Source organism: Anomalospiza imberbis, chromosome 9 (genome assembly GCF_031753505.1).
Source record: "Anomalospiza imberbis isolate Cuckoo-Finch-1a 21T00152 chromosome 9, ASM3175350v1, whole genome shotgun sequence".
Lineage (NCBI taxonomy): Eukaryota > Metazoa > Chordata > Aves > Passeriformes > Viduidae > Anomalospiza > Anomalospiza imberbis.
The window spans coordinates 623,096-633,555 of record NC_089689.1 but is presented as its reverse complement, the minus strand read 5'-3'; the positions used below and the strand labels follow the sequence as shown (position 1 = coordinate 633,555).

The 10,460-nt window shown below is 55.2% G+C and overlaps 1 protein-coding gene across 1 annotated transcript; it reads left to right on the top strand.

Moving 5' to 3' along the window:
* Positions 1-245: 245 nt before the first annotated feature.
* Positions 246-9,861, top strand: LOC137479013 (regulator of G-protein signaling 5). Its single transcript, XM_068199187.1, has 5 exons — positions 246-403; positions 5,412-5,522; positions 7,720-7,781; positions 7,911-8,077; positions 8,592-9,861. The coding sequence occupies exons 1-5, from the start codon at positions 360-362 to the stop codon at positions 8,751-8,753; spliced, it is 546 nt and encodes a 181-aa protein (XP_068055288.1). The 5' UTR covers positions 246-359; the 3' UTR covers positions 8,754-9,861.
* The last annotated feature ends 599 nt before the right edge of the window (positions 9,862-10,460 follow it).

The window sequence follows — 10,460 nt, the reverse complement described above, 5'->3', positions numbered from 1 at the left end:
GCTCTTCTAAATACTGACCTGGAGCCTGATGCATCATTAAAAGAAATGCCGTGGGATGCATGAAGCCCCATAAACATCAGCTTGGCCATTCCAATTCGATTGCCTGACCTCACCCTAGCAAATCCACATTTTTCTTCACCCTGTGTGAGCTTAGAGAGAAGAAAACAAAACCCAGAAGCTGCCGGGGCTGGGGCCAGCTGCAGCAGGCCGGCCGGCATTGGATCCGGGGCTGGCGGGGATCCAGCTCCGGCGCTATATAGGAACGAGGGAGGCAGCCGGGCTGCAGACGGAGCCTCTGCTGCCCGCTTTGGCCATCACTCACACTCTTCTCACGGCCGAGGGAACTACAGCTTGCCAAGATGTGCAAAGGATTAGCAGCGCTGCCGCACACGTGCCTGGAGAGGTGAGAGCGGCCGGGATGTGCGGGATGCCAGGGGCTGCCTCCCCGCAGGGCTCTGCCGGGGCGGCTGGGGGCACAGGGGCTCTTCTGCGGCACATGCCCGTGATGGGCATCTCTCATGGGCACTGGCATTATCCAGCTCTGAACGGGGAGGGAAGGGAAGCTTGCTGGGGGTGGCTCAGTGGGTGCTGCGAGTGGCTGAGATCCTTGGTGGGATGAGTGCTGATTCGGTCCCGAACTTCCCACTCTGCCCTGGGGGTCATTCTGCTGGGTGAGTTTGGGCTGCTCCAATCCCAGCCCTCCACCGTTCTGGGCAGGAGTGCTTCATCCTCAGATCTTAATTTCTGCAAAACAAGGCAAGGAGAGGACTTAAAAATTAGAACAGAGGTTTTGCCTTTCTGAGGTGGAAACAGCCCTGTCTCCAAAGTGCCTCACAATCCTCTTTTAAATGCCTGTGTGTCGCTCACACATGGAATAGCCAGACCTGGCCCCTCTCACAAGGCTCAGCACTGTACAGAGCATTAGCTCTGCCCTCCTTGTGGCACCCATCCTCATCTTCATCCCTATCCACCCTGGTTCTCGCCCAAAAACCTGTCCCTGATGGTGGCAGAGGCTCCTGTCAACCCCTCGGGAGCTCAGGCAGGCTGCAGCCCCTGGCCATTTCCATGCTGATTGAAATCTGTCCTCTCCTCCGCTCCCATGGGCTTTGGAGGGGGTCCAGTGACAAGCAGAGGTGCAAAGCACCTGAGGTCTCACTGCAGCAGCAAAGCACTCAATGCTTCACCTAAAGAGGAAACTTAGGAATAGACTCAAGTGAATCCCTCAGTGAAGGTTCCCTCACACCTGCAAATGCCTTAGCACTGGTTTTTGGATGAGACTGACAGTGGGAAATTCACTGCCCTGAGGGGAGCTCCAGAGAAGTTCCAGCTGAAATTGTGCCACAGGGGGCTGATGCTGCTTGCTCAAAAGGCAAATTCTCACCACAGGCACAAACAGGAGCACAGGCCTGTGATGGTTTCGTTGTTGGAAACTTGTCTTTCTGTGATGCTCATGAATCCATGCTGACCTTGCCCGCTCCCCTGCAGTCTCCTGTGCCATGGGCAGCCAAGAGTACTCTTCCAGTTTCATGTGGGTGATCCACATGTTTCTGCTCTGCTATCACCCTTGTGGCCACTCTTCTGACACTTTTTAACAGTAAATTTTCTTAATAAAGATTTTCTCCCACTCCTGCTATGCCGATGTTTTCACCTGCTATGCCCTCAAATCCTCACTCTTGAAGGCTTCATTCACACTTTGACACGCAGAGCCAGGACTGCATTTGTCCCCTGTGCATCACGTTGTATTGCTCTACGAGGCTTTCCAGCTGCCTCACTGCTGTGTCACGAGACCCTCCTGCAGCTGCTCACAGCTTGTCCCAAAGTGCTGTACCCGGGGGCTGTCATATCTGCTGCTCGGCCACTGACCCCTGCTCCCACTGCCTGTTGAACGGCACGGTCCCAGCCCGCCTTGCCCCAGCACCATCCCCACAGCAAGGTGTGTGCTACCTTTCCCACACTGGCATCCGTGGACTGACCTTCCCCTGCAGCTGCCTGGGGTCTGCAGAGCCCATCCAAGGTGCCCTGCCGACCCAAGGAGCTGTTCCCCTGGCTCTCCCCACAGCACATGTTTTCTGGCCTCTTCAGAGAGGGATGATAGGTGGAAAGGAATCTCTTCCTATGGCCAGAAGAGCCTTGACTCCTCTCCAATAGACCATATTTGTCCATGCGTCCGCCACGGGTCTGACACAGCTGCCACTGACATGCCCACACAGCATCACTTGCAGCATTATGGCTCCTCAAATCCCCTCGGGAGGCTTTTGCACCTGAAGGGGCATTTCCTCTGGCACCTCCCTGCCCTCAGGCACAGCATCACCTTTAGCTTTTGGCTATGGCTTTAAACTCCTTTGAGCTTCTATTTTTGTTTTGCTTTTAAAGCTGGAGTCTCTCCTGGCCCTCCCCAGCAGTCCTTCTTGTTCTTGATATGTTTGACAGAGCCCATATTTTCTATTAATGCTTCTTGGAAGCTATTTCTCAGACTTTTTCTTGGCTTGCTACCATATGTTCTCACAGTTGACCTTCCACCATTTACAGTCCTCTTGCTTTTTCTCACTTGGCCAGGTTTTTTTTTTTTTAAAAGATGCCTTTTTTGTTTATAGCTGCCTTTTCCCCCTGTTGTTTAGCCTTCCCTGAAGCCTTGCTTGATAGCTTGTAATCCATCTGCTGGAGGACGCCAGGATGGTGTCTTTAAATAGCCCTTCGCTCCCTCAGCCGCCAGGCTTTCAGACTGCTCCTGTTCTTCCTTGCTTCCTTTTTACATCCTCCCTTGTCTCTGCTGTCTCTACAGATGTCATGAAGGTCCCACTGCCAGAGAAATGCTCTGGTGCAGGGGGGAGGTTCTTGCTGCTGTCTCCACACCTGCAGGGCTCCAGCAGGTTGGGCAGCCACTGAGGGTCCCTTGGCAACACCACGGGATGGAGCAGAATGGGACTGCTGAGGGCCTCAGTGCCTCTTGAGCCTGACAGCATGTGGCCATAAGTCACTGTCAGATGATGGGAATCGGAGAGCAAGGTTTTGAGCCAGGTGTGAGTACTTGTTGCGTGAGCCCACCATCAATTGCATTCAGACCTTGTGTAGGTGTTGGCCTCATCCTCACCAAGGCATGGGGTCTCCAGGTGCTGCTCTGACAGCAGCAGAGTTCTGCTCCGGTCTTCCCAGCTTCTTGGGTCATCATGCCTAAGTTTGACTTCCGATGCCCCTGCTCCCAGCACAGCCTGTGTTATCCCTCTGCTTGCCCAGGAACTCCTGGTATCCACTGTCCTTGCTTCTGAGGTGGGCAGCCCCCGGCCCCTTGCTCTTCCCCCGGCTCCTGCCGGAAGAACCGCCCATGATGTGACACGTAGTCCAGTCACTAGGAAGGGACTGTCCCTGCTGCACAGCACCTGGCACTGGCAGGGGCTTGATCGTGGCAACATCCCGACTCATCCCTCTCGAGCATTGGGAAAGTGACAAGGTGGCACCTGGCATTTCTGCTCAGCCCCTCCTGAGAGATGCTCCCTGAGCCCATGTGTCCCCTTCCTGCAGGAACTCGTGGCCACAAGCACAGATGTCTGGGAAAGGAGAGTCAAGGGAGAGGCCAGCGTGTCCCCTCAGCTTTCCTGTGGCTCCCTCTGCACTCACCCATTGCTTTGGTGTTACGGGGGCTGCCCACTTCACCTGCTCCCCATCCCTACAGCTGTGCCATCGCGTGGGTCAGGGCCATGCCAGGTGGTGCCAGTATAGCAGCACTGGCCAGCAGGGTGCCAAGGGGCAACTGAGGCTTGCCGGAGAGCTGGCCCCAGGACACCAAGAGGCAGCTCTGGCTCGGAGCACTTGTCTGCATTTTACTTGTTTACTTACAGCAGGATGAAGGGCAGCATCCCTGTCCCAGACACTCAGTGTGGGAGCATGGTGACCTTGTCACCCTTTCCCTGAGGTCCCGAGCTTTTCAAGGTTCAGGTTTTCTCAGAAGCACTAGCAATGAAAACTGTCCCTGTAGCTGCTGATGCTGTCCATGACAACAGCTGCGTTTCTGGGCGTGCGCTGCCCTGTGCCGCACACCCGCTGCGGGTGGTCCCTGCAGCCCCAGGGCTGCTCGCTCTGCCTGGTCCTGCTGCCCACCTCCATGCATGGGTGGCTGCTCAGAGACAGGTCTCTGCAGCAGAAATGGGGGGCAGCTGGCAGGGAGCAGAGCAGACACCCCTGTGCCAGGTCTCCAGATGTCACCCGTGGGGACTTGTGAGTGGAAACCAAAACACAGAGAGAGTTTTACAAGGAGGGAAAAAATTCAAAGGAATTGAAATGAAATAGCAGACATAGCAATGGAGCGATCATCCACAGAGGGCTTGTGAAAATAAACAGCAGAGAGGAAAATTGCAGGGAGCCCTGAAGACAGGGAGCTGCAGTCCAGCTTTGCCAGCCATACCAAAAGCTCAGCCCAGTCAGCCTGTGAGGAGCAGTCTGTCCCCTCTCCTTCACCTCCTGTGCCAGTAAGATAACCGGGAAGGGACCAAATGTTGCTGTGCCAGGGAAAAGCCCTGCCCTGCAAAGATGGGGACTAGGAGATGGGGGGTCCTGTTTTCACCCCTTTATTTCTTCAGCCTCATGCAGCATACCTGAGTGTTCCCTGCATAAGCTCAGCTTGCTCTTGCTACCACCCCTGAGCTGCAGTGGGGTCAGGGGGGAGCCTCCTTAGCAGTTTTAGATGCTCAGAACCTAATTACTACCTGTATTGCATGAAAGAGAATGTTCTGGAAGACAGCTGGGCCTGCTTCCAAGCCCCAGGACCCCTGTTTTCTCTGCACCCTCCAAATACAGGTCTGGATTGGTGCAATGGGAAGTGGCAGTCAGCCTTTGGCAGTCTTCAGCTCCTGAAACATTTCTCCCTCTCTGCCCAGAGAAGGCAGCACCCAGGAGGTGCCTGTTTACAGGACCCTTCCCATTGCAGAGATAAGGCTTATACATTACTGACAAACATGCTGTGTATCTATTTGAGGGCTCTGAGTGCTGTCAGCAGTTTGGGGCTGGTGGCACAGCGTGGGATGACACCACGGGGCAGGTACGCCCCAGCATGGCACCCGCACAGCCTCTTCTCCAAAGGCAGCTCCTTCACCTCCTCACCAGCCCTTCTTCAAGCTGATCTCTATAGAGACTGAGCGCTGCACACACACCCCTAATTCAGCCCCAGAGCAGCCTGACAGCCCTGCTGATACAATTATCCTGGCCACAGATGGGGACAGAGTGAGGAGATCAAATCAAGAGCTGCCGCTAATGCGCAGTGCCTGCCTAGAAATGCCGCAGACAGGCACAGCCTTTACAGCATTAGGGTCCATTTGTTCATCTGGAATTAATTACAGAGTGGGTGCAGGGCAGGGGCTGTGATTGTCCCACTGCCCTGTTCCTCTGCCTGACCTGTCTCTGTTCCTCCCCTGCTGCAGGGCCAAGGAGATCAAGACGAAGCTGGGCACACTGCTCCAGAAGCCTGACTCAACCATTGACTTCATCATCCCCTACCCTGAGAAGCCGGAGAAGCCACCCAAGGCCCAGAAGTGAGTACTGCACTGGGCTGGACTGCAGTGGTACGTGTGCCCAGCCACTGGGGTCGACACAAGCACTTTTGGGATGCAGGGGAGCTGAGCCCTGCTGTGAGCTGGCACAGAGCAGGCAGCTCTACATAGCAGGCTCTACAGAGCAGGCAGCTTGTGGCATGTTCCTCATGACCTGCCTGCTAGGTGCAGGCTCAGGAAGTTATGCCAGGGCAGCATGAGACATGTCAGGCAATACAGCTCTGTGGAAACTAGATTCCCCATAGAAATTCACTTTACTTTTGCTGAGATTTCATGTTTTTTGATAAAGGTTTTCCCAGAGGCATATGGCACTTGGACTTCTCTGAGTCACCTGCCTCAACCCAGAGGTGCCAGCCTTTGCAGCTATCTGGCTTTGGGGTGGTAGTGTGTCCCTGAGCTGGGTGCACAACCTCATGGCATGATGTCTGGCTCGGGGCAGCTTCACGGTGATGGGACCTCCTCACCCTATGGCCTTTGGCTTGACCATTGCTCTCCAGCACCAAGCTGGTGTATAATACTGGCTTATCAACATTATTTAAAGCACATGAAACATTAATTATTTTGCCTGCCAATCCAGGATGAAGGGGGTAATACACAGGGGGACGTTTGCCAGCACGGTGCCTGCCTGACACAGCGCTGCCCAGCGAGAGCTGTCCGTGCCAAGGAGGGCTGGCAGAGCCCAGTGGATTTTGTGGTTCCCACTCCATCGCTGCTGTGCCCCAGATGCCTCTGTGACAGAGACACATTTATCTCCATTAGCCATCCCTGCAGAAAGCCAGAGAACATTTCCACTCCCCGCTCTCTGGAGGAGCTGTTTTCTCCTACACTGCATCGCTGTGCAGCCCTGGCATCACTCACCTGTCAGCATCTCACTCGCAGTTAATAACATCCCAGGGACATTCAGATAATGGGAAAGTGAATTTGGTGGTTTCCAGGAAATGTGGATTGAGTTAGGTTTCTGCAGTGATGCTCCTCCTCACTGGGGTGAGACGTCACCTGACAGGGACATGGGGGCAGGGATAGCTTTGATCCTTGACAGAAGTGCAAACACAGTTCAAGGTCCAGAAAGTGAAGGATAAGAACCCCCTGTCATAGTGCCTACTGCTGATGGGTTGGTGACAAGTGAGGACTGGTACCCACCCTGATCAAGCCTGGCATTCCTGCTGGAGCCACCTGGACAGCGTGACATGGCTGGGCATCACTTCCCCCAGACCCCCCACTGAAGCTCCTGGGCCCCCAGGACCAGGATAGGCTGTCCTGCCCACCCTCCCTCCCTGTTCCCAGGGATGCTCTGCTCAGCCAAGGGGTTTCAGCCCCCATGTGTGGCCCCTGCAGCAGCAAAACACGTGAGTGCAGGGAGTGGAGATGGTCCACAGCCAGCCCAGCACTCAGTGCCGAGCAGGGGGGCTTCCCTTGCCCTCCAGCCAACGCTGGCAGGGATGCAGGGAAGGAGCTGGGAGCCCAGGGCAGCTTGGTCAAACTCCTCGGGGCTTAAATAAAATAACAAAATGCCACAAAAACAACAACAACAACAACAAAACCCCCCACAAAACCGTTCAGTCTCACTGCAAACATCGCATTGAAAAATATATTAAAGAAAAAAACCAGGAAAAACCGTGCAGACGGAAAACACTGGAGGTTTCCAGCGGGAAGGGCGCCGAGGCCAGTGACCCGGCCTGCCGCAGGGCGTGGGAGCGGGGCGGGCGGGCTGTGGGAGCCGAGGGCTCTGACCCCGGCCCCAGCAGCACGGGGCCGCGGTGACCAAGCCCCTGTGGCCAGCGGGGAGCAGCTTTCCCCACCGCAGCAGGAAAACACAGGCATGTTTCCCAGTCGCCCGCAGAGCCCCTGCGCTGCCCTCCCGTGCGTGGGCGCTGGGACGGGGAGGAGCCCTGTGGCTGCAGACTCGCTTTGCAGCTCAGCCACAGCTCTGCCCAAGCACGGAGGAATTCGCCTTGCCCACCCCGTCCTCACCCTCCCTGCACTCGGCTATCACCCTCTCCTGTGCTGTGATGCAGTAGCATCCCCATTCCATCCTCAGACCGCTGCCTCCGCCCTGAAAGTCTCTGCAACTTGTTACTCTGTTCCTCCCCGTTTTTAAAGGAATTATTTAAAAACCTGGAGCCCAAACGGAGGCTGTGGGGTAACCATGGACCACCTGGGCTTTCTTTACTCTCCTCAGGCCCTCTCCGGAGGAGGCTCTGCAGTGGCGTGATTCCTTGGAGAAGCTCCTGCAAAACCCCTGTAAGTTCACATCCCCCTGTGGTTGGACACCTCCCCTCTTTCCACATCCCCTGGGGTGCTCAGTGAGGGCTTGCCCCCCTTGCACTGCCAGTGCTCAAGAGAGGGCTCACCTCCCCCTTGCCCCCCCAGATGGGCTCGCCAGCTTCCGCAGCTTCCTGCGCTCCGAGTTCAGCGAGGAGAACGCCGAGTTCTGGGTGGCCTGCGAGGACTACAAGAAAACCAAGTCCCCTGTGAAGATGGCAGAGAAGGCCAAAAAGATCTATGAGGAGTTCATCCAGACTGAGGCACCCAAAGAGGTCAGTGGCCATGGGGCAAGAGATGGTACTAGGAGGGATGAGGCTGCAACCCTGTCAGCTTCCATCCCGAAGGACAGCGATGGCTGCAGGGCACCTCGTGCCGTGGCTGAGGGGCTCGGAGGGCTGTATCCTTGTCAAGGGGCAACCCCATTCCCACGTGCTGCACTCCCATCCTTCACAACCCTGGAGCCCCTGTTTGCATGCTCAGCCTCTGCTGGGCTGTCTCCAGCCATGGGCACCCCCAACACATGCCTGTCCCCCCCTTCCCCACAGAGGCGTGACATCAATCATAAGGGATGGAATTGTACAGTAATCTTCCTCCCCAAGTTAGCTTTGCAGCAGGACAGAGCTCATCCTGACAGCTTTGCCACCAATAATTCTTCCAGAGAAATAAACCTGCTTCAGTCCCTCCCCTCACCCTTTGCGTGATTGTTGTGGGACAGAGCAGGCAAGGGGAGACCATCACTCAGACCTCCAAAGGCAGGCTCCCATCCCTCTTACACTCTCATGACAGGTGAACATCGACCACTTCACCAAGGCTGTGACCATGAAGAACCTGGTGGAGCCATCACCAACCAGCTTTGACATGGCCCAGAAGAGGATCTTTGCCCTGATGGAAAAGGACTCCCTGCCCAGATTTGTGCGGTCGGAGTTTTATCATGAGTTAATCAAGTAGCAATGCAGCAGGGCTGTGTGAAGCATCCCTGCTGCTTCTGTCTAAACATCTGCCCCTTCTCCTGCAGCCGCTTTGCTTTCTCTATACCACCTAGAGCACCCAGAGGTGTTGCTAGGCACCTCCCCCCATGCTTTGGATTGTCAGATGTCCTGGTGTTTCCTCTCTTACCATCTCTTTCCTCTCCCACAAAAGACCAGTTTGCAGAAACTCCCTGGAGTTGGGACCCATAAGGTTGAGGGAGCAGCCTCAGCTCTGCAGTGACCAGGAGCCATGTGGCCAGCTGACACATCCCTGGTGCTGCGGAGCTTGGCATTAGCTGGAGACTCTGAGGTGCTGACTTTGCCTTCTTAGGACTCCTTAGAACGTGACAATTTTTCTCACAGTGTTGCCCATATTGCTGGTTTGGCCCAGGCTCGCTCCCTTCTCCCAGCTTCCCAGGGCGCTGCTGAGACTGTACAGGTACTCTGCAGGTGCTCCCCTCCCTGGCCAAGGTGATGTGAGATACATCCCCTGCCCGATTTGCATCACCTTCCTTCAGAAAGCAGCCAGTCAGCAGGCACAGCGCGAGCCGGCCAGGGACGGGGCACGGCAGGGACAGCAGTGACACTGACACGTACAGCAAAGATGGCACTGTGACAAGGATGGCAGGGACCGCTGTACGGCAGAAGCAGGTGCCGCAGGATGTGCCTGGTTGGCACCAGGGTGAGCAGAGCGAGCCTGTGGCACCGCTTCCCCAGCAGCTCCACTCGGAGTCAGCCTGTTTGCTTCACTCTAAATACAAAAACAAGAGGATAAAATGGTCCAAAACACTGGGACTGCTTAGCAACTCAGAACTTGTGCTCACTCCAGCCTTTGCACGATGCCTTGAGCTGCCAGGGCACATCCTGTGCCACATCCCAGCGCACCGCCCTTGTGGTGTGCTGGGATGCAGCTCCGGGGGTTGCCAGAGGGCTCTCCCGTTTCAGTTGCTTCTCTCTGCAGTAGGCACGCCAAAGCAATGCTTCTGCACAAACTCAGCGTCTAGCACAGGAGGAAGGAAAGACATGCTGGGGGAAAAGAAAGCTGAAGTTTCAGCTGTTCAGATCCAATTTGAAAAATCCAAACCAAACACAAACCCATCATTGGAAACATGAAAAATAATGCCCTGGCTTCTAGAACAGAAGTGTTCTAGAACTTCTTCTCAGAGTGTAGACCCTGTTGAGTTTGTGTAGCCTGCATCTCTCTCTCCTGTCTCCTCCTATCTGCCCAGGCCATGTGTTTCCATAGGCTGTCTAAAAAAGACTAGCTGCTTTCTAATGATTCAAAACCAGCCCTCTGCTAACAGAATAAGTCACACCTGAGCATGGGGCAAGGGCATACATGAAAAGCAGCCCACAGGGTCTCATTTCAGCCTTGAGGGAAATGTGATAAACCCCTGCTCCACAGGGCCTGGATGGTTCATCCCCATGTTGGTTTCCTGGTGCATCATCCACAGGGTCATGGCTTGCAAAGAGCTGCTTCAGCCAGCAACCTGACAGGTGCCAGCAAAACACCCGTGGCCCTGCTGCCCACAGGCATCCCAGGCTGCTCTGCCTCACTGCAAGTCATGGGACTCTATGCAAAACGCAGTAACATAAACAATGGATTTGCCAGCCTCTTCAAGACTTTCAAAATCTGATCAAAACCCCACCAGCCCCAAATATTTACATGTTGTCACTATGGCAATGA

Bases quoted from the DNA above. Each gene is read 5' to 3' on its own strand.
- LOC137479013 (XM_068199187.1), top strand. From the start codon at position 360: ATGTGCAAAGGATTAGCAGCGCTGCCGCACACGTGCCTGGAGAG. The intron at 5,523-7,719 runs GTGAGTACTGCA...TACTCTCCTCAG, and splicing joins AAGCCACCCAAGGCCCAGAA to GCCCTCTCCGGAGGAGGCTC. The intron at 8,078-8,591 runs GTCAGTGGCCAT...CTCTCATGACAG, and splicing joins AGACTGAGGCACCCAAAGAG to GTGAACATCGACCACTTCAC.